Genomic DNA, 25,374 nt, shown 5'->3' with positions numbered 1-25,374 from the left:
GAGAATGAATATCTATATATTTNCAGTCTAAGTATTGAAAGGGAGAATGAATATCTATATATTTGTTTTAATCTTCCTCCATTAGCCAAATGGAATCCTCGTAGAGCAATTAATGAGTGGTTTAAGAAAAAAAGGAGAGTTAGAGAAACTGTTAAGGCGAAAGAACAAGAGTAGTATAAGGGAATATTGATAAGTGCAAATGATAACCAAAAATATTCGCAAACCGAAGAAAAATACCCAACCCAACCGCATAGCTCTGTTATCCGAAAAGTACTTCGTTATGTTGATGTTTATGTTTATGTTGTACTTTTCAATCTTATGGGTTTATCTAAGTTAAAAATTAAACTAGAGTCCCTATACTCTAGGTGTTCAGGTTCATCTCACAGAAGGACTACGTTGAGAGTTGATCATTGATGCCGGTAAGTGTAGATAACGCCAAACATTTGTTTAACTAATAATATTTGTTAACAAAATGCACATTATTTTGAAAAATACCGAAAATTACACTTAAAGGCAAAAACAAATAGGTAGAGAATTCTAAATTTTCATAATATTATTTTACAAAATATCATAACATTAATTAAAATTTTTTGGAACATTTTAAGATTTGAAAATACGATACTTAATTAACTAAAAAAAAATAGCACATATTATAAAATGTGCAGCCAACAAATTCATTCATATGCACTTCAGTTTTTTTATTATATAATATTAATTTATATAATAAATCATGGTAGTTATTCAGGGGGAAACTAGACTAGTGACTGTCAGCTCTGATTTTTCCGTGTGTCTAATTTTTTTTTTAACTTATAGTATGTCACACAAGTTTTAAGTTAAACCTTTCTATATAAGGGGAAATGATCTGATATCTAAAAAAAGTAGATCGGAAAAAATATTATGTATGAAATGTTTATAAAAAAATTGTTTAATGCATATTATTTTATGAAATTGTTAAATAACCTGATATTGTAAAAAGGGCTAAGCCCGTTAAATTTATAAATAAATATATTTTCAAAATAGTAATAGTGATTTAAATTTAAAATATAAAATCGTTATAACTACGGCAGCCATTTACACATAGATGATAATACGTCGGGACAAATATTTTTTAACTTATAGTACTTATATTAATTATATAAAGTACTCTATTTTGACATCAACATTTTGACAAATAATTCAATTTTAAAAGAACTGCTCAGAGAAGATAAATTTGCGCTCACTACAATTATTGAAACCAAAAAAGAGCACTCTAAAACTTCTATAGAGAAAATTACATCAATAGATAATTCATTAAACTTGGACAAAACATCATCGATAAATAATCTTTCAACCACATCGTAAAATATTGCCAGAAAATAATACTTCAACACATTACACGAAAATTTCATTACTGAATAACGAAATTGAATCTATTAAAAAAAAGCCCATCAACACATTCATAGATAATTCTGTATTAGCTAATAATTCTTTTAACACGAACATATTACAGTCAAAAACCAATCTTTCAATTCGACCATTTAAAATATTGCCAGGACATATTAACACATCCACTTAAGAAAACAACACTTTAATAAATAATTCTAACAACTTAAATAGAAAACCATCTAAAAAATTAACAGAAATTATTAAAACACCAAAAGCCTAGGAAAAGACTAAAGAGAATAGAACTTTACAACATGAAATACTAATAACAAAAAAGCCGCTACTAGAACTCGTCCTCATGATATTAAAAATCATTTATGGGATAAGAGGTACTTATTATTCTCTAAATTTAACCAAGGAATCATGATGGACAATGATAATAAAATAATTATTTAAGCAAACTTTAGTATTAAATAATAACTAATATACTAATAACGATAACGTTTTTTTTTCAGAATAATTTTATTCCGTTTGTCTCGAAATCTTAAACGCACATAAAGCTTTGAGATGTCTAAACATCGCTATGGATCTGTTTTATGGTCCTGGTGAAAACGTTATCCAATTGGACAAGAGATACACACGAGTAATCGCTGTTGATATCAATGCTAAAAAATTAGAATCTGCCGAAAGAAACACAAAGATTTATGAAGTCAGGGACATAATTACATTTATACAAAAAGATTTTTCCGAGATCGCAGAAACGTTAAAAAAATATAAGCCACAGGTCATAGTGACGTCTCTTACATGGGGCGGTTTTTCGTATAAGAAACACGAAGTTTACAGTCTTAAAAAACATATGTAAAACGACATTTTTTTTGAAAATCTAATCCTCTACCCGACCACAACAGAGGGTTCAAAATAACAACTTTACTTTTGAAAATGTTCCTGAAATACTGCGTCCTTTATACTTATGTCAAATTAAAGCTCATAAACCGTACTATAAATTAAATACAAAAAAAGTAAGTTAATAATGATTACTTTTAACATATTATAAATCAAAATCAATGATAATTTGAAAACAATTAATTATAAATATTATGTAATATATAAATAAAAATTAAATATTATATTTTTGAATCAAAGAATTACTAATCTAAAATAAATAAGGAAATTATAGTAGATGTTGCTTTTGTAATTATCCTCAAATTTCTTATGGTTAAACACTATCTATAGATTTGCATCGAAGCGTTTCTTATGATAGTGATTTTAATACGTCACCACTTAAACGCGAACCCATTGTGCTGAATTTTTTTTTAATTAATTGAAAAATCTATTGCCAAAACATTGAAATGCAAATTTAATATAAAGAAATTCATATTCCATTTTTATCGAAAATATTTTTTTTCTGTAATTATATCTTTAAACATACGTCTGCTACATTTATTATATTAAACAAATTAATCAAAAGAATTTTTATTTTAAGACAATATATTGTTTATTGATTAACAATTACTTAAAAAATGATTCACAATATTTTTAAATCTTCATTTTTAACATTAAATTTAAGTACTTAGATATATTATAATGTATAGTAGGATTTTTTACTTAACACATTAAAATATGTGCAATATTAAATTTGAATAATAATTGAATAAATAGATTAATCAAACAGATTGTACTAGTACTTTAAATGTAAGGATAATAAAAATTTAATGAGTCAATATCTAATTGCATACATTCCTCTGTATAATGACCATGCGTTAAACAATAATAGCATCTATAGATACAAAAAAATAACAAAATTAAATATATTATTTATACTGTTAAATCATTTAATAATTACCGTTGGCCATAAATATCTCCAACTATTTCAACATCTTTGGCCCAATTCGGCTGTGAATCATTGACCACAAACTTTGCTTTTTGTGGAGATTTATAATATTTATAAGAACCAACAATATCTTTCTAAAAAAAAGACAATTTTAAAGGATTTTTGTATTTTTTTGAAATAAAAAATATATATTATCAACTTCATGACTAAACCGCGAAACATAATTTTTTCAATTATTTTTGAGGAAAACAAAAATGCGCTATTTTTATATAGTTTAAAGAGAATTGTTTTATGTTTAATGCCTAATTACTACAAAAAAAATTTAAGATATTTTATTTTGGTATACGAATACTTAATTTAATTAATTTATGTATTAAAAACTTGACTAGTTTTTTTAAAACGCAGGTTCTGACATGTAAATGACAATAAAATAATATGCCTACCTTATAAAATTTATAACATTTTCCACTTTTTGAAATTATTCTACCAACTTCATTATTCATTCCAAAATAGCGTATAACACCCTCTTCGTGTTTACGCGTTTCCATAGACTCTGCTTCTTCAATAGCTGTTACTTCCAGTTCTGGCGAATCATTATTTGGGTGATCCTCTTCATTAAAAATATATGAAATGCAAAGGTCATTCACATCATCGTGTAAATCCTTATTTTCCACAGCAATCATATCTTCACCATTCTCTTGCTTAACTGCCAACAAATCTTCTATACAATCAACTTTGAGCTCTGGGGCACTATTTTTTGAGTGATCCTCTTCATTAAAAATATAGGAAATGCAAAAGTCATTCGTATCTTCAGGTAAATCCATATTTTCTACAGCATTCATATCTACATCATTTTCTTGCTTAACTGTCAACAAATCTTCTATACAATCAACTTTGAGCTCTGGGGCACTATTATTTGAGTGATCCTCTTCAGTTAAAGTATTGGAAGTGCAAAATTTATTCGTATCTTCATATAAATCCATATTTTCTCCAACAATCATATCTTCACCATTCTCTTGTTTTACAATTGACACACTACCTACTGACTCTACATTTTCTACATCGATATCATTCATTTGCGTTGTACTACATTCTATGTTTTTAACATCTAGTTGTACATCACCTGACATAATTTCTAATTAATATTTTATTTTATTCGAATTTCATTATTATTATAGTCTACACAATTATTACAAAATTATATATTTTTGATAAAATGAACATAATATCTTACTAAAATTCCTAAATTGAATTTTTTGAGAGTTGATTGTTACAATAGTGACACTACGGAGATATATTATTATATTTACTAAGCAACTAGACTTAAATAATGAAATTGTTCTATTTTTTCCAGCTTAATGTATTATTCATCCCATTATGCAATATAAAATTTTAAACTTTTTTGTATATAATTTGGTATTATTCGTTAAAAAAATAGCTGAGCTATAATAAACTAAGATACTTTACCACTTGTATTTTGCTTTTTGTTCTCCGAAACACAGCACTTAAATAATGTTGCCAATCGACGAAAAAAACTCTTCACCTTCATTTTAATAATGTTATTTACAATAAAATAAATGTATCAAATTATATTTTACAAAATTTTTAATGATTATCAGTAATTCAATACAAGCACAAAAAAATAGTTTTTTTTAAACAAAATCAAACAACAAACTAATTTATATTTGATTGTAAACATTTGTGTATAAATATTAAGTATCACGTAGCAACTTAATTTACTATTCTTATGATCAGAATACACTTAACAAAGATTTTTTTAACGCTAGGCCATCAATTTTTAGATAGTATTCATATCTTAATTGTTGTAAAGATACTACTAAATTTGAAAAATTTAATAATAGATATGAATTCAATTAAATATTTGGAGTGATGTAGACATTAAATGTTTGTTTATCTTTTTTGATAGTTTAGAAAATAGGTTCCTCAGAAGGAAAGCTATTTTCTTGAGTGAAAAATCATTTTGTTTTGGCTTCGATGCGAAACTGAAAAGGTATTAATTTTACCATGTTTTTTTTTTTTTTTTTTTTTGTCTTTGTAAAATCTAATTATATGCACATTTATGAGAAAAGGCTGATGACAATTANTTTTTTTTTTTTTTTTGTATGTCACTACTTTTTTGAGCTCTCAATGGACCGTTTTTTCTCGACGATACGCCAAAAGATCACAAATAGTATCTAGTTGAAGTCATTACACTCAAAAATCAAAACATTTTCTCTCATTCCCAATAAATAGTGAAAATCCCCAAAAAAATTACAATTTTTAAAATTTTTAAATTTTGACATTTCTTTTATTTTTTTTTAAAAAATTGTCAACTTATTGAAAAATGAATGAATCAAAATAATTTTTTATATTGAAACCTTAGATATTTTTCTTTTATTTTATGTCATTTTTTGGAAATCTAACACATAACATGCTCATAGAAGGGGATTGAAATAGCAACTTTTTTATAAAAATTAAATTTTTCAACATAACTTTTGAAATTGTTTCGGAAATACTGTGTCCTTTAAATATATATCAAATTAAAGCTTATTTCATGTACTATAAAATGAAAAAAAACAATTTCTATGTGCAAATAGTTGCCGTAGTTAAAAACGTGCTATTTTTGTGTTAAAATTTTTTATTTTGGATTTTATATTTTCAAGTTTAAATTGCTATAATTTTTCAAAAAATGTATGTATTAACACAAATTTTCATTTTATAAAACATTATATATACCTCTTTCATTTGATATACTTTATATTTAAATTGGGCAATTTCTCTTTATACAGAGGGTGTTCAAAATTTGAAACATACGTAAAAAAGTAGAACTTTTTCAACTTAACTTTTGAAAATGTTCTGGAAGTACTACATCCTTTAAACATATGTTAAATTAAAGTTTACATTATGCACTATAAGATAAAAAAAAAATTTTCCTGAGACCTATCTTCTTTATGCAAATGGCTGCCGTAGTTAAAAGACATACAATTTTTGTGTTCAAATTTTATTTTATTTTTTGTTTATTTTAAAATACTTTATAAGTGTTTTTCATAGTAATGAGTCCAGCAATAAATATAAAATTTACATGAATCTAACTTACATTAAATATTAATTTATACTTATTTTGATAATTTTGGCTATTCAAAGTGAATTAAAATTTTTTTAAAAACTAGTAAAACTTTTTCAACTTAACTTCAACTTAATTTTGAAAATCTGCGTCATTTAAATATATATTAAAATAAAGTTTATTTTATGTACTAGAAGTTCAAAAAAAAAAAATTGTACCGTCTACCTGTTTTCTATGTGCAAATGGCAGTGGAAGTAGAACAGAAAATATAAGTTAATTTTACTTTTGGAATAATCGACCAATTTCTTTAACCAATTAAACAGTATCTACAGATTTGCATCGAATAGTTTCTATAGAGTATCAAATGTTATCTTAAACATCTTTTTAAAAATAGTATTCAAGTTGGCTTCATTAAATATATGTACTCCTATAAATAACTAAAAATTAATTGTATAAAGTCATTTATAGTTTATTTTTAAATGTTCAATTTATAGTAAAAGAATTTTCCAAAAATACAGGTCACTGTATGTCAAACATTTTTTTAACTAGTTCTCTATTTAAATGACTAAAAATAATTAATCATTTATTTATAAACCATCATATTTACAAATATTTTCTTTATAAAATAAACATTTTGCTTATTAAATAATTAAAAAAAACGATCAAAAAAGTTTACATGTATGAACAGATCAAAAATAAACACAAAATGTTGTATAAACATAAATAGTCATAAATACATTTTTATGTTTACAAATAAATACATAAACTCTCATTAGTTAACAAAGTTATGATTCACTATAAAACTCTTAATATAAATAATACAAGTTTTATTGATAACAAACATAAATATTTTGAATTAGGTTTGATCCATAAAATTATAATTTGTTGGGTTAAACTCAACACTAAAGAAATTTTATTTCGAAAGATTATTTTAGAACAAATTATAATTTTAAGTGTATGTAACAATACATTTTTTAAAAAAACAGTATTAATATTAATGGCGAAATTGGTGGTGTTTTGAATTGTGTGCGAGAACATAAGTACCTTATATCAATTTGAATATAATTGTTAAATATTCATTTAACAAAAAAAAAATATTTTAGTATTTTTCTAAAAAATTAGGAACATGAATAAAAATTACTATTTTGAATAAAATCAAAAATATTAATATAAAACTAAAAAACATTTTATTCAAAAAGCCACAAAAATTGTTAAACAATTATATGTACATGATTTTTTTGTACTTTTTGTGACATTTTAATTTAATGTATTTTATACTTTTTAGTTATAAATTAATATTTTAAATATATTCTTCATATTAAATAATATTATTTATTAGTGATTAACTCTGATTATACTAAAAAACTTATAATAATAATTCACAAAGATCATAAATAATTTTGATTTAAGTGTAAATACTACAAAAATCATTGCAACCGTAGAAAGTAAAATGTTTTGGTAGCTAGTTTCAGATATAATTGATATTTAATATTTACAATGTATAAAATATTTGTTAATAGTTGGTATATGGTTTTAATCGAAAATTTATAATTTTTTTTGCAAATAAATCAATATTTTTCCAACTTAAAATGTCTTGAAATATTAATAAATCAAATAGCCAATTTTGATTATTCTAAACAGATTTTATATATAATTTATTTACAGTAATATTTTTCATTAAATACATTTATCATAAGTCGCACTTAAATTTGCAGACAATATAAAAACAGACTTGGTCGTTCACATGGAAAACAACCGTTTCAATTAGTTGGATCATTGTTTTTGTGTCAGCTAATATCTGCATGAGTTGCTGCTAATAGCCGCGCTTGTATACTATCTGGAGTTATATTAAGTTTGCAACAACTTGATCGACGTCGCTCACCTTGTATCATTGGTACCGTAAGTAAGTCACTTTTATTTTCATTTACAACCATTGCAGGTACTCTGTTGAAATTTTAATTAATTAATTAATTATAATATTGAAATTGTTAATTTTATTATGATTAATTTATGTATCCTTGCATGGTGTATGACACTGCAAGTAAATACAAAAAGTGAAAAAGCTATATCTCTAAAATGTATAAAATACCATAATTAAATTCTTAAAAAGAAATGTTCAAATTTTCACATACTTGATTTTATAACCCAACGCAAACAAAGTAATGAGAAATTTTGATAAATAGTAATAAAAAATTATACTTGTATACGAATTTACGATACTCTATGATAAAATTAAACTACTTATTTTAAAATAAACGTATATATTAAAAATATTATACTGACGTAAAGGAATCTTCGAATCATGTCTAACATTGTGTAAAAGGGTCTTGTTTTTTTTTCCATTAATAAACGAACACAAAAATGTTGTGTTATTATAAATTGTTATAGTTATACCGGAAATATATTTAAAATACAGAGTGATTGATTAACTAAGACACACGCAGTATTTTTATAAGTATAGAACATATTATAATTTTTCTTTTAAGAAGTTATTAGTATTCTATGTTCTATAAATTTCAAGGAAAAATGGGTCCTATTCCACTTTAAAGTTTTAAATAAAATAAATATTTATCCTCTCACTCCTTTAAAAATGATATCAACTAATGATTTTTAAATGGAACCTTAATATGTTCCCATACTTTTTAAAATATTCATCTAAAAGTTATTATTGATCAGTTATATTATAAGATAGATCATTATCATATTTTTATGCTAATTAAACAAATATTTTCCCATTGAAACAACTGAAGTTTATATAATTTTAAGGAGAGAGAGGGATTAGGGCCATTTTTGGGAGGGGGGGAAATTATAGAATTATAGAGCATTATTGACTTCCGATAAGGAAAAATTATAATATATTCTATACCTTTAAAGATATTGTGTGATTCATAGTTAATAAATCACTTTGTATATTAACAGACACTGGACTTCTAAACCAGTGACTTTATATTATGTTGTTTAAATAAAGATCATTAAAAAAAATATTAGAATGTCTGAACAAATTGACTATTAAAATTCATTATCTTGATATATAGTGTAATTTATTAAAAAAACTTCATTTAAATTTTTCGTTTAATAATGATTTTTCATAAAAATGAACTGAATAAAGTTTTAATAGCTATAGTAAATATCAAATTAATATAATAAAAAGAACCTAGCACAGTGGGGACGTGGTATAGTTGAGTCCAGTATAGATGATATCTGACAGTGATTAAAATCACTATCACAAAAAACTAATAGAATTTATAAAAAATTAAAAAGTAATTATTACTTTTATGGCAAACGTGTATAAAAATTGAAGGGCTTGACACAAAACTTTTTAGATAATACTTTGATTTAATTATGAATAAATGGTCTGCAAAAAATTTTCATCAAAGTAAAAAAGGTATTTTTATTATGCAATTTTTTGTGGTAATATTAAATCAGCAATTATATGTTTTCCATCACCTATAATTTTTGATATTATTACTAATTAGTTAAAAACTATAGGATATAACTATAAGGAAAATAGTTCTGAATACTTCAATTGTATCATCTATTTAAACACCAAGAATTACATAGAAATGATTAATATTTCTTATGAAATGATTTATTAGGATAAAAAAAGTAGTTAAAAACACAAAAAATTGTTTTTAAATTATTACAGATTTTGATTTTTAATATTTTAAAAATAATCACAACAAAATATCATTTTTAACCTATTTTTTTAGTATTATAAAGTTAATTTTTTGAAGGTTTATAATAAAAAAAGTGGAATGTGTTATCATAATTTTAAGCTCAACTTCAAGTTTGAAAATTACATTATTAAATAGAAAATTTTACGAGGGTAAAAAATAGTATTGTTAAGATTAATATGCAGTCAGGAAATTATATAATTTTATTTGCTGTAAATTTATCAAGTAAGCTCATTATTTTTTTGCATTTTTATTGTAATCGATCATAATAATCATTTCTAAGTAATTTTTGACAATTTAAAATATTCTACAATTTAATTATTCAAAATATAATTAATTTTAATGATTTATTTAACTAAAAAACCAATCAAAATGTTGTTAAAAAAATCTACTCAATTGAGTGTATTAGTTGTGATCATTTGATGTATCGTTAAAAAGAGTTGGTCAAGTGAGAAAATAAATGAAAGCCATAAAAAAATCACATAGTAAAAAAACTTAATATGATTATGAAATTTCTTCAAACGAGAGGGGAATACAATGATGTGATCCTTGATATGTATTAAAGTTATTGTACTTAAATTAAATAAAAATCAAATAATTGAAAAGTTTTTCTAACTCAATAACTCTTGTGAGGTATTTTAAAAACAATATCGAAAATTTTAATACAAAAATAGTATACAGTAGTCATTTTCATCATGAAGACAAAATAAAGTCAGACTTTTTTTTTTCATAATAAAGTATATTACATAAGCTTTAATTTAAGGTATATATAATAGTATTAGTATTTCCGGAACACTTTTAAAAGTTAAGTTGAAAAAGTAAATTTTTGTGAAAAAGTTGTCATTTTGAAACCCCCCTGGGGGAGGTGAAGAAACATTATTTGAAAAGCTTGAGGATTTATCCATGTTCGCAGTTGGTTGCTGACGTTTCGGACTCATTGCAGAGTCCATTTTCGGAGCGATAGTTACTGCTCGGTGGCTGAAACTATACTGGCAGCTTATCTTGTTATCAGTCTGTTTTTATACGTTGGTTGTTTATCATATCGGTTGTTTATCATATCTGTTTATGACTCATGTTGTTTACGGTATCTTGTTTTTGCTGATGTTTTTGTTGATGACTTTGTTTTTGATTATTGTTGTTGTTTTCGACATTCTTGGCATTTTGGTCTTCCTTTTCTGCACCGACAGTTTTCCATTACATTGATAGTAACTTTTTCTTATATTGAACTGTTTTCAGTGTTGTTAGTTGATTTTCTTTTTGTCTCGTGTATGATGGGTGACCAAGTTTTGCTTATTTTTCATCCGTCTTCTCTGTTGAAATTCTCTGAACATTAAATATCAACAAGGCAATCAGAAAAGCAGAGAAAAGAAAAAACACAACACACAATGACGATGAAGAAAACAAAGAAGATGAAAAGAAAGGAACTTTAATACTACCGTACATACAAGGAATCACTGACCGCATTTCAACCGCTCTTGTGGTAAATCCTACATTGGACAAACAGGAAGAGCTATTGCAACAAGAATAAAAGAACACGAAAAAGACGTGGATTACCAAAGGACAGAAAAATCCGCAGTTACCGAACACGCTAAAAACAAAGGACATGACATCCAATTCAATAAAGTTAAAATACTAAACAAAGAAGCTCATTTTGGCAAACGAATGTACAAAGAGGCAATAGAAATCGAAAAATGTTCAGAGAATTTCAACAGAGAAGACGGATGGAAAATAAGCAAAACTTGGTCACCCATCATACACGAGACAAAAAGAAAATCAACTAACAACACTGAAAACAGTTCAATATAAGAAAAAGTTACTATCAATGTAATGGAAAACTGTCGGTGCAGAAAAGAAAGACCAAAATGCCAAGAATGTCGAAAACAACAACAATAATCAAAAACAAAGTCGTCAACAAAAACATCAGCAAAAACAAGATACCGTAAACAACATGAGTCATAAACAGATATGATAAACAACCGATATGATAAACAACCAACGTATAAAAACAGACTGATAACAAGATAAGCTGCCAGTATAGTTTCAGCCACCGAGCAGTAACTATCGCTCCGAAAATGGACTCTGCAATGAGTCCGAAACGTTAGCAACCAACTGCAAATATGGATAAATCCTCAAGATTTTCAAATTATATGACAATCCATGAAAGTTTCAACACATTCAGGTAAAGAAACAGATTTATAAAAAAAAAATGTACAAAATGATAGATAATTATCTCATGTATCATCAAAAAAAATTATATTAATTTGATCTATTTTAAAAAAATTATGGCAGTTTTAAGTTAAAAAATATTGAAAAAATGTCGAAAATCAGCAATTTTTAAATTACTGTAATTTTTTTGGAATTTTCCTCCATTTACGATGAACGAGGGAAATTTTTTCAATTTTTGAAGGTAATGTCTTCGACTAGATACAATGTGTGATCTTTGACATATCGTTGAAAGAACGAGAGCTGAAAAAAAATGGTAACAGACACAAAAAAAAACATAATAAACTTAATACCTTCTCAGCTTTGCATCGAATCTAAAAATATGTCTAATTATAGTTTGTGGAGGCAATTTTTGAAAGTTAACTGTGAACCTATAATTATTTTTATGCTAACATATTAAATTGACAAACATTTTGACTGGTCAATAACTAGTTTTACAACTTTGCTTTTTAAGTTATAAACATTTAAAGATTTAAACAAAGTGAGAAGCAGGGGCCAGTTTATCCTACTAGAGAGAAAAGTATGTTTCGGCGCACGAGGTTACGGGTTCTATCCCCAGGGTGCCAACTAGATTTTTCTTGTGATTTTGTCATTGGTGATGTTTGGTCTGTGGTGCAAACCGGCCAGAGTACACGACTTGTCCATCATTAGCTTAGCCAAGAACCACCCTCTGTAGCATGTTAAGTCTGGAATAGAATAGAAGAATGTAAAATAACTGATCATTTTCATTTTTTAAAGAAGGTGAAAAAGCGAGTTAGATTTGTTCTATTTTTACTATAAAACACAAACTAAGTTACGTACCTCTCTTACCTATACCAAAATATTATTTTAACTCAAAAAATAATATTAAAATACTGGTAATCTACCAGTCAAAATTTTATTTAGTTCATTCTCAATCTGACCGTATAAGTAACTATACCCTTAAAATCTACCAATAGAAATAACATTTTCATCCAATAAACTTGATATTAAACATGATTTATACAAATAAATAAAACTTTATTCATACAATTTTTATAAAAAAATCATTATTTAACAAAATAATTAGTGATAGTATTCTTAATAACTTTTTATGATAATGTTTTGGAAACAATATAACATGTAATCATTTTTTAAAAGTTTCTATAATGATTTATTGTGTACAAATGTAGTGGCGTATCCAAGGGGCACAAGGCCTCTATTAATGTCAATATTGATTTCTAAAATGAATTGATGAACAAAAAACAAAAAATTTAAAAAAATAGAATTTTGTAGGTTTTTTTACTTTTCCCCCATTATGAAATTCTGGTTACGCCATTGTTCATAAACTTATTTTTATGTTTATTCTATATGCATTAAGATTGATAGTTCATTAAAATATATTAATAATATACAGTGCTGGTATTGTCGAAGCATTCATAGCCTTAATGAGTTCTTCTTCCCAATCATGCTCTTTGCGTTCCATTTCTCGTCTCAGAAGTTCTCTTTCGCGATTATAACATTGAAATTGTTGAAGTTGTCTATTAACTTCCGAGTCCTAGAACATCAAATGCTTCATAAATTTTTTAACTAAATACCAACCCTATCTACAACCCAATACTTACTTCAATTGACGTTGAAATTCTTAATGATCTTTGTTTAGCTAGTCGTCTTGGTTTTCTATGTAGTGGGTTAGGCTCAACAATCATTTCCTCGAGTTCAAATGTTGGATCACAATTGAGTCTATCTTTCTAAAATTAATTAATCAAATATTTATTTTGGTACTTGAACAAATATAGATGTGCATGTACAACTAATTATAAATCACTAAAATTTCGAAGTAATTTAATATTGAACTTTACAGCCATTTAAAAAGAGTTTAATATGCATAATGTAATATACAATATTTATGTGTACATAAATAAAAATTAAGTTTTTTCAAAAATGATAGTAATATCAGAGCATAAAAAATAGTTAAATACTTTTGAGCATTGGAAACCGATAGTTTTGATTGAATGAATTAAATAATTGGACATAATTAGAAAGAAATAAAAAGGTATTTTTTCTTTGGGACGTTACATTAATAGTTTTGCAAATTCATATTTTTATGAGTTTTTAATACTTTACCGCTGGTGTGAATGGAGGTTTGATCTGTTTTTCTAGAATCATTCCAAAGTTGTAGCGACTTATACATGCTATTGATTTAAGTTTTTTTACATTTGTTATTCTTTCATCTGGATTTATACATAAAAGCTAAAATAAAAAATAAATTATTTAAATCTGTTGAACTAATAGAAATTATTGCTTATTGATTATTTATCAGTATAATAATGTTCCACCACAATTTTCCTCGGAGGCCACCTTATTTTACAGATCATTCACATTTTATAGTTATTTTTAGGGTAGGACTTGTATGTTCTCTTTGTATGGTGGTATCTATATACTTTTCTACGTATTTATACAACGTTTGTGAACTTTAAAATAAATTGATGTCAGCTTAACCCGCTTATGTTTTTGTCTTTTATTTATGCTTAATACGTGAGCAAAACATCTCTAATCCTTTTTTTTCTATCTCGTTTATCTCTATTTTTCTTTTAAGATGACGTGTTGTTCCACGACTCACTTAATTATTTTTTTCCAATTTCAGTGAAATTTAACACGATTTTTTCTCGTAATATCAATTTTAGTTATCTTTCTATTATAAATTACATAATAAACAACTGTAAAATATTTTTTTTTTATTTAGCGCTTTCAATAATTAATTTTGTATTTGAAAAAATATCAATATTAGTTCACTTATAATTAAATAAGATTTTTTCGTTTATATAAATTTTTTTTTTTATTTGAGGTTTATAAGCATTAGCACAAATATGCTTTAGCTACTTAATAATCATAGTAGATTTTATTATTCTATTAAAATCTTTTAAGGAAAATAAAATTCATTTTTTATATATTCATAAATAATAATGTTTATAATGAGATCTTGACTTATAATATTCTGAGTGTGCACACTATGTATTTTAATTTGAATAAAGTAAAAATTTCTAATTTAATTTTCAACAATTATTTACTAACACACATTAATTATGTAATGTTTTATGAAATAAATGTATTTCTTGTTAATATTGTATTCACATTTATGTACTTCCATTAGGAAGTATCTTTAATCTGATATACAAAAATATGTAAACTATAATTCATAAATTATGCTTATTGTTCAAATACAACAGATTGTATAAAATAAAAATAAAAGCAGCATAAAGTTCAAAACCCTATTTGCGCCTATATCTAATAGTATCTTATATGCAATGATAGAAAAAATAATGCTCTGTCATTGAATTTAGATCAATAATCAATATTAATAATAAAATTAAATAGAATGTATTTTAGTTTTAAATCACTAACTTCTTTACATTTTAGCGCCTGGTTTTTAAAAAATTATCTTTAACCATTATACCATTCTATTACGATTTAATTTTTTAAATAAAAATAATGTATATTTATTTCTGATGTTTAATATATTAAATATACCTTCTGAAATAGTATTCCTAAATTTTCTGAGCATTTTGGTGGAATTGTAGTTGAATTTGTTGAATTAAATATTAAAGATTTAACTTCTCTGGGAGATGTGACGGAATGTATGTCATAAGGTCGACATCTAGACATTACTTCATATAAAGTTACGCCTAGGGACCACCAGTCAACTGCAAACGAATAGCCAGGACATTCGCCCAATGAACATAAGTAAATCTCAGGAGCTAAAAAAAAGCGTCTAATATTATTGTTAGGCTTCTGAAAAATGAAAAGTAAAGTTTTTACAATAACATAATGAGAAGCAATACAATGCACTGTAGGATTAAGTATTCACTAATAATAATAAAAAATTTGATTTTTATTAAAATTTTTGTACCTAAAATATTATCATCAATATAAATATATTAGCTTCGATGCGAAGCTGAGAAGGTATTGGTTTTACTAAGATGTGTTTTTTTTTTTTTTTTTTTTTCTGTTACCACTTTTTCTCAGCTCTCACCGAACCGATTTCTTTCAATGATACGTCAAAAGATCACAAATTGTATCTAGTCGAAGACATTACCCTCAAAAATTGAAAAAAATTCCCTCGTTCCCTGTAAATGGGGGAAACCTCCAAAAAAATTACGAATTTAAAAATCGCTAATTTTCAAAATTTTTTCAATTTTTTTTACTTAAAAGTGCCATAACTTTTTCAAAAATAAACATATCAATATAATTATTTTTTATATAGATGCATAATATCATTACCTTTCATTTGGTGTATTTTTTTCATAAATTTAACCCTTAACCTGCCCACAAGGGGGGATTTAAAATGACAACTTTTTCACAAAAAATTAATTTTTTTAACTTAAATTTTGAAAATGTTCCGGAAGGTCTGACACTTTTATATATATCTTAAATTAAAGCTAATGTAATATGCTTTATCATGAAAAAAAAAAATTTCGGACTTTATCTTATCTTCATGGTGAAAATGGCTACCGAATGCTATTTTTGTGTGAAAATTTTCGATTTTGTATTTTCCATTTTTAACTTTATTATGCTATAACTTTTTGAAAAATGTATGAATCATTACAATTTTTTTATGAGAAGTAGTATTTATATAGATCTTTCATTCGACATACTGTTTTTTTAAATCGGACCATTTCCCTAAATACAGGGGGGATTCAAAACATAAAAATGCATATAGAAAGTAGAACTTTTTCAACGTAACTTTTGAAAGTGTTCCGGAAGGTCTGACACTTTTATATATATCTTAAACTGAAGCTAATGTAATATACTTTATTATGCGAAAAAAAAATTTCGGACTTTATTTTATCTTCATGGTGAAAACAGACATCAAAGTTTATAAAAAAAATAAAATTTTCGATTTTGTATTTTCCATTTTTAACTTTATTATGCTATAACTTTTTGAAAAATGTATGAATCATTACAATTTTTTTATGAGAAGTAGTATTTATATAGATCTTTCATTCGACATACTGTTTTTTTAAATCGGACCATTTCCCTAAATACAGGGGGGATTCAAAACATAAAAATGCATATAGAAAGTAGAACTTTTTCAACGTAACTTTTGAAAGTGTTCCGGAAGGTCTGACACTTTTATATATATCTTAAATTAAAGCTAATGTAATATACTTTATAATGGTAAAAAAAAATTTCGGACTTTATTTTATCTTCATGGTGAAAACAGACATTAAACTTAATAAAAAAAATACGATTTTTGTAAAAAAATTCTTTTTTATATTTTTAACTTTATAATGCTATAACTTTTTGAAAGATGTATGGATCAATATAATTTTTTTTTTATAGATGCATGATGTCTTTACCTATCATTTGGGTATATATTTTTTTTATATCTGACCCTTTACCTGCCCACAGGGGGGGATTTAAAATGACAACTTTTTCACAAAAAATTTTCTTTTTCAACTTAAATTTTGAAACTGTTCCGGAAAGTCTGACACTTTTATATATATCTTAAATTGAAGCTAATGTAATATACTTTATCATGGAAAAAAAAAATTTCGGACTTTATTTTATCTTCAAGGTGAAAATGGCTACCAAATGCTATTATTGTGTGAAAATTCTCAATTTTATTTTTTACATTTTTAACATTATAATGCTATAACTTATTGAAAAGTGTATTGATCAATATAATTTTTTTATGGGAAATACTATTTTCTAATAATCTCTTTTTTATTCGACATACTTTGTCTTAATCAGGATATTAATAAGGAACTAGCAGTTTATGAAGCTTTTGGAATAATCCACCAATTTTTTAAAATTAAACACTATCTAAAGATTTGCATCGAAGCGTTTTTTTTTGATAGTGATTTTAATCACTGTCAGATATCATTATACTTGATCCAACTATGCCACGTCACCACTGTGCCGCGACCCCCCTGTGCTGGGTTTTTTATATTTATTGTAAACTATTTTGTATAGATCCTTATTGAACTAACTAGCAACCTTCTTACTCTCATTGAACTGCATATTGATAGGAAAAATATGAAAATGCATACAACTTCTGAGCTTAAGTATAACTATCAAACAGTTTTATAGAATACCATAAGTTTTAATATGTTGAATACATATTTCAACATCTTTTAAAAATTGCATTTAACTATAACATAATACAGAAATGTAAAAAATGCCATATTTTAATATAATGTTAATCAAATAAATACTATATATGAAAAATAATTATTTATACTATCTAAAGATTATCTAAACTTTATTTGTTATCTATTTTCTTGAAAGTTATAATACAGCATCTTAATTTAAGTCAATTTATTCTTAAAAATACATGTGTTTTATATAATACTTTCTTAGAAATGTATTGAATACAAATAGGCAGTAAACAATGTAATGTATCAGCAAGATATTTCTTTTAGCTTACGAATAGAAAGCTCTTGGGAAATAGTTGAAAGTAAAAATAAATAGACATGACATTATGACTTTGTTGACTCAAACTTACGAAAATAAAACTAGACACTCTACCAAGCAAATGCAACGAGAACTTTAGAATTCAAGAGGATTAACGAAGTAAAAATTCATCAAATAAAATATTATGTAGCTAAATATTTCAAAAATATATATGAAACTTTCTTAGAGTATTCTGAGATAAATTAAAACTTAAATATTTTCATGTATTTGATAACAAGTTTGTTTTGTAAGTTCAAAGACTTCTAAATTTGTAACTATATACTCAACATTTGTGCATTTTTTGATTATATACATAACTTTTATTTTGTAGTTAATTTAGAAAATTGCATACACAATCATTGTTGATTTATTAAAAAAAGTTTGAAATTAATTATTATCTGATGCTAGCTGCGTGATGAAAAATAACTATTAATTTTATTAATGAATGATAAATCAATTGAGCTCTAAATTTTAAAAAAAAACTTATATTTGATGTTCAGCTTTAAAAAAACAAAAATAATATTATTTTAGTATTTATAAAAATATACTAATATAAATTATAAACTATACAATAATAAATGTTTATATTTAACGCCAAATATTTTTAAGATGATCTAAACTATTTTATACTAACCTATATATGGTTTTGTACCAGATAAAGACGTGGCTAGTTTTTTATCTTTTAGTGTGGCAGCTATGTTGAAATCTGTGATATGTGCATGACCTAGGAGAAAATAAATTAACATTTCAAACATGATTTAGATTTTTAATTTATTTTTTTACCCTCTTCGTCCAGTAAAATATTTTCAGGTTTAATATCCCTAAAACAAAATTATTAAATCAAATCTAAGTAAATCAACAATGTATTGAATTCCTAAAAAGCTATTTTCACGTATTTTATTAAGTTAAATACGTATATTACAAAAATTGTATAAGAGATCAACAAAATAGTCAATTGATTAATCTATATATTTTAATTCCTGTTAAGGTTATAACTATTGTATACATCATCTAATCATTAAATTTTAAATTTAATACATGAAAATATATAAAATTAACCTATTTTTTTTTGTAAAGTTTCATTACAACTTATAGGTAGTAATTTAATTTAATTCAGTTAGTAATTTAGTTTAGTTAATATATCGTTACAGGGTGATTCATTAAGGATAAGACACTCGTTTACTCAGTAACTATTGAAAATTTTAAATTTTTGGTAGGGAAAATATTTTTTGATTCAAAAAACACTACAATAATATGTAGAAAAAACATGATATTTTTCATCCCTTCAAAGTTAAAAAACATTAATTTGAGTTTTTTTAAATGAGAACACACATTTTGAATTTAACAAAATTTTTTAATTTAATAGCAAATAACATTTTAATTTTTAATATAACTTTATTCGTTTTATTCTTTATTAGATATAAACACTTAAAGTTTCAAATTTTTGAGTTAATATACATGTATAATACACAAGGGTTACAAATACAGGTAGCTAAATGGTTTTTATGACATTGCTATCACAATCACGGATTATTTATTATCAATTATGACTATCAATAGATATACTTTTTATATAGTCAGTTAGTTTATTTATGAACTCACAACAATGTGCCTTACTACCACTGATAATAACAATGTTGTGTATCTACGAATATTAAAATAATTTAAATAATTAAAAAAAAAATAATAATTTTTACACTGAAATATTAAAAATATTTGTTTACTATAACGACATAACACAAATAATATAATTTCACATAAAACGAAATAACAATAAAATTATGACAAATAAAAGTTTAGTAGTGCTTAAAAGTTATGGTATACTGTACGTTAAAATGAAGTTTTTAAATTGAATTCGATTTTTTTAGTTTACAGAAAATTGTTAATTTGTTTTTTCAGTGTAACCTTTATCTGCCATCTAGCGGTTAATTTTGTATATTTAATTATGCCGTTTTACTAGTATAAAAAAATACATCAATACTATTATTATTTGCAAACAACTCAAAAATAGCAATTTTTGTGTTATGACGTTTTTGTTGCAAACAAGGGTTATATAGTAAAATAATTTATTGGAACAAATCTGCTTCAAAGGGACCGCTCAAAATTTACAGCACTTAAAAGTTGACGAGTCAACAAACCAAACATAATTAAAATATCTGGGTTTTTTGTTATTACTGTTTAAAATTATTATGTAACGTGGTTTTTTCGTGAATTTTCTTTAATGACACTATAACTACTACGTAATAACAACAATTAAGAATAACTCTTAAGAAACTATATATTATCGTCATACAAAGACTTATAATTAATATTATTTATAGATGACTTGGTAAAACTGGAAATAATTACACCTTTGCGTCTAGTGCTTTTGAACAACAGTAGAACGGTCGATCTTTGTGGTTTCCCGTATTTGATATGCGCAATGTAGCCCTTTTATGGCAATTATATGATTGATGATGTCACTCCAATTAATATTTAATATAACGATAACTTATTGAATCTCCAAATGTTTACGACAAGTAATAAATTGTGAATGTTTATTGGAGAAATAAAAGTTTTCTTTATTATTAATAGTTATTTTAAAACCGCAAAAACATTCATAAAGACTTGCGTTTAAGGTAAAATAGTATAACGACTGTCTGCTAATAATCCAGAAACAGATTTTTTATTTTACAACTATTTGACACCTGATATAAAATTTAACACCAAGGACATATTTAAATATGTTATGCGTTTAAGAATCCAAAAAATAGCCGTCTTTAATAAGGGTCTATGAGAAGTCCCTCCCCACCTAATATTTTTATATTGTTATTAAAAAAGTATTTTCAATACGTAATGTAAAATCAAATTCAAATAACACCTATTTAAAGCACCAGAACCAAATTTTTTAATGGGCTCCAAGAAAAGTTTTTTCATAAAAACTGTAAACAATATTTTTGTTACAACACAAACAAAAAGTGATAAAAAAATTAATAATAATAATAATATGGTTTTGAACTTTTGTTAAGTTATTTTATCAATTACACGAGATAAAAGACTAGTTTATTTTTCTGCCCTCTCTTAATTAAAAAAAAATTCCATTCCTAAAAATTTGCTGCTATTTGGTAGTTATGAGAAAATGTGTTTAGTCTACTTAAAATGGATCTGTCAAATGGAAAACAAATTGCCGTGATACACTGTGTTGATCATCTTTATTAAAAAAAGTACAACATTTTTAAAATTCGTTAAATATCATTGGCTTTTAATTTGAACAGTTAATGCCGTTTTAACATTGTTTTAATGTTATACTTTTTTTAAATGATTCTCAGACAGGAATAAACTTTAAAAACCAGAATTACATAATAACTTTGAATAAAAATGCTCGATTTTTTCAATTATTTTTGTTAATTAACTCAACAACTATAAAACGCTATAACTTTTGAACTGATTTTTCTTGCTCAAAAATTTTTACATTGTTTAAACAAGATATAAAAAAAAAAAGTAATTGAAAAAAAAATGTGAAAAAGAGGGCCTTCTGTAAAGTAGATTTATACCAATTTATGTATAGATTTTTACCTATGAATAATGCGTTCACTTTGTAAGTATTCTAATGCTGATCCAATTTCACAAGCAAAAAGCTTTATTGAGTTTTCACTAAACTTAACATCTTGGTCGAGATGATATCTGAGATCACCACCCAATAACAAATCAGATACCATAAAGAGATCTTCTTCATCTAGAATATTAATTTTATAATACAAACTATTTTTTACAAGTTTAAAATTGAAATATGTTATAATTGTTGTTCATTAATACAATGAAGTCCTAAGAAAATAAATTTCTAAAAATAAATAACTTTTGTTTAAGATTATTAATCAAAAGCGAATATAAACATAATTTCAGGGGTGTCATTTAGAAAAAGGCATGGTTGCATTCGCACTAACTTTTTTAAAAACACCTTAGTTAGACTGCCAAAATACAATTGTTGCGACAATATACTTATGTTATAGAAATTAAATTTGATATCGAGTCAATAATTTTTTAAATATTTCAATGTTATTATTTCATAATTTATTCATTGTGGTTTAACTAATAATGAAAACTATCATGAAAAAAATGATAACGGAAAATATATCCTCAAACAATTGTATTATCGATAACTATTAGACACGAACTAATAGTACAAATAACATTATTGTTTACCCAGTACTCCTCTTTAAAGCATGGTACTATGAAAGCAATAAAATATTAATTTTGATGAGGATTATCAAATTTTCATCAATAAGGAAAAAATATCTAAAAATAGATAATATAACCGAAAATATCTCGTTTTATATCATTTTATCAACAAAGAAGTATAATACAGAGGTATTCATTTATTCTTTTGTTCACATATTTTCTGAGAAACTTGAAAATTTAATTTTTGTAATTAAAAATTTATTTGGTTCAAAAAACTACAATGATATTTGGTTAAATAATATTTTTCTACCCTCAGTATTTTAAACCTTAAATTTAATTTTCTTAAATGGGAACCCTTAATTAAATTGATAATATGATGAAAAAATAATTTTGGAACTTAGAGAGGACATGTAGCGCGGGTGGGAATTGTTCATATTGGTGTATATGCACACTACCTGCGCTACATACCTACTAAATGTATAAAAATGCTATTAATTCAATAAGTATTTGTCCTAAAATTGTTATCGACCCATTAATCATTTTTACAAATTGGCTATTTTTAAATTTTTTATTATTAAAAACAAATAATAAATATATGATTTTATGTAATCTAAGAGCACATAAATTAATATAAAAAAAATTACAGTGAAATGTTAGTTCTATCAAAAGTTATATGAGTTTTCAGTTAGATCTTTTCCATTCGATTTATTTTTTATAAATACATGATTTTTGTACTATTATAATTGACTTCTACATTTTCAATCATATAAGAAAATAAGCCTATTGATAAATAAGTACTCTACTAAGGCCCCATTTCTATTCTAACGGGTCCCTCAACATAATATGGAAATGATTATGGCCTGATTTATGTTAAAAGAATTACTAAAACATTGCCAAAATTTTATAAACAACAAAAAAAAAATCTGAAATGACACCCCTGCATTAATTACCTTTTTTTTAAGTTTCATCAATATTCAATGTTATTTGTATTTTTTTTAAATGGAAATAAACAATACTTCTTAATATACTAACAATGTGCTGATTTTTTTTGAAATGATAAAACAATACGAGTTTATTAAAAATTATGAGTGTCATATTAGTAATTTTAATTAATAAATGAAATCGTACATTGAGGAATGTGTGTTCATTTAATCATTTCTATTCATTTATACTCAAAAATAGAATCTTTACAATATAATACAAATATGAATCCATTTATTTATTTATAATACCTTGAAATGAGAACCATAAATTTACTAAAAATGGATGTTCCAAAGTAGTTAGAATTTCCATTTCTCTTAGGACATTTTTCAATGCATCTCTTTCTATACATCGACTTTTTTGCATGTATTTCATTGCGTACATTTGTCTTGTATCTTTCTTTTCAACGATACATACCTAAAATAACAAAACATTTCTCATTAGTAACCTAAATTCTTAGATGCAAAAATCTTTTAACAAACTATTCCTTAAGCATTTTAATACATTGAGTGAGTATGTAACATGAGTGTACTATGAATTATAAATATACACCAGTACGAGCTGTACCTACACGCGCTGCATACTTTATGTATTAAAATGTTTGTAACTCAATATGCACTTATCTAATTGACCTATGAATTTGTGGAGATGTAAAGGCTTCCAAAATTATCTTGGGATGCGTAGAAAAAATTTAAGAAATTTATATCATTGGTCATATTAACAAAAAATCGGCACAAATAATAAAATCAGGATGCATTTCAGAAAATATCTGAAAAACGTTTTTGTCATTATATCTCACATAAAGTTAAACATATGAAATTTTTACTTATTATATTTTTTCAAAAAATTAATTATTATCATTTATAATGTGAAATATCTGTTTGTAACTTTAAGCGTTTGTCAAATATAACAAAAATTTAAATATTTCTATTATTAAAAATAAAAAAAATTTGTAATTTTTTAGAGAAACTAATAAATTTATCAACAAAGTTGTAAATACATAATTTATAAAAAAAATTGATAATTACAATTTATATTATATGTTTTTTTACGAGTTAGGAGCAAATAACCAAAAAACTACCTTTATTGTCCAATTTTGAACCATGACTAGACAAAGATTAAAACCGTGTAATTGGATTAAAAAATTTTTGGGTTTATTTTTACATATATATATATATATATATAAACAATTTGGTGAGTGAGACCTAAGATATTCCAAATTAAAAAAATATTGACCATCTTAATGGACACTAGTATGACATTGGGTGATGGTACGATATTTCGCACCGATTGATAATACATAAAAGTAAAATTATTTTGTAATAAGTTTATTTCAACAACTTTTACATTTCTTGTATTGTTAGTTTTAATAACGCTGAAATATAATTTCTACATAATAAAATGTTATGTTTTTGGTAAAATATACAAAAAAACTTTAAATACATCATAACATTAATAGCGTTAATGAGTAAGTATTGTTAAATATTTCAATTAATACTAAATACTTAAAATACTATTTATAAGATAATAAAATATATTTGCTCTTTATTAGTACAAGGAAGAAATGAAGTGTTACAAGCAATCGGTTATTGATAAATATTCTTAGAGGAAAAAAGCATTTACAATTACCCCAATCGTTTACAATTGCCTCACTTCGCCAAGTGGCA

At 24.7% G+C, this 25,374-nt stretch overlaps 2 protein-coding genes across 3 annotated transcripts in view; both read right to left on the bottom strand.

Annotated features, from left to right (window-relative positions):
- Nucleotides 1–2,947: 2,947 nt before the first annotated feature.
- On the bottom strand, nt 2,948–4,723 carry LOC126900531 (uncharacterized). Its single transcript, XM_050676314.1, has 4 exons — nt 4,661–4,723; nt 3,637–4,316; nt 3,206–3,327; nt 2,948–3,139 (listed from the first exon to the last, which is right to left on the bottom strand). The coding sequence occupies exons 2-4, from the start codon at nt 4,267–4,269 to the stop codon at nt 3,049–3,051; spliced, it is 846 nt and encodes a 281-aa protein (XP_050532271.1). The 5' UTR covers nt 4,270–4,316; nt 4,661–4,723; the 3' UTR covers nt 2,948–3,048.
- Nucleotides 4,724–7,699: 2,976 nt separating this feature from the next.
- LOC126900530 (serine/threonine-protein kinase 32A) overlaps nt 7,700–25,374 on the bottom strand; it is an 89,752-nt gene continuing 72,077 nt past the window's right edge. For both annotated transcript variants that reach the window (XM_050676312.1, XM_050676313.1), the window contains 9 exons: nt 23,959–24,124; nt 22,124–22,283; nt 19,352–19,389; nt 19,203–19,292; nt 15,644–15,870; nt 14,240–14,365; nt 13,738–13,863; nt 13,528–13,670; nt 7,700–8,201 (listed from right to left, as the gene is read on the bottom strand). In XM_050676312.1, coding sequence (XP_050532269.1) covers nt 8,045–8,201; nt 13,528–13,670; nt 13,738–13,863; nt 14,240–14,365; nt 15,644–15,870; nt 19,203–19,292; nt 19,352–19,389; nt 22,124–22,283; nt 23,959–24,124 — 1,233 coding nt within the window. In that variant the 3' untranslated portion in view covers nt 7,700–8,044. The remainder of the gene's footprint in view (nt 8,202–13,527; nt 13,671–13,737; nt 13,864–14,239; nt 14,366–15,643; nt 15,871–19,202; nt 19,293–19,351; nt 19,390–22,123; nt 22,284–23,958; nt 24,125–25,374) is intronic.

Source organism: Daktulosphaira vitifoliae, unplaced genomic scaffold, assembly GCF_025091365.1.
Source record: "Daktulosphaira vitifoliae isolate Bord-2020 unplaced genomic scaffold, ASM2509136v1 Scaffold_3, whole genome shotgun sequence".
Lineage (NCBI taxonomy): Eukaryota > Metazoa > Arthropoda > Insecta > Hemiptera > Phylloxeridae > Daktulosphaira > Daktulosphaira vitifoliae.
The sequence above is the reverse complement of the archived record's forward strand: the minus strand, read 5'-3'. Positions and strand labels throughout refer to the sequence as shown.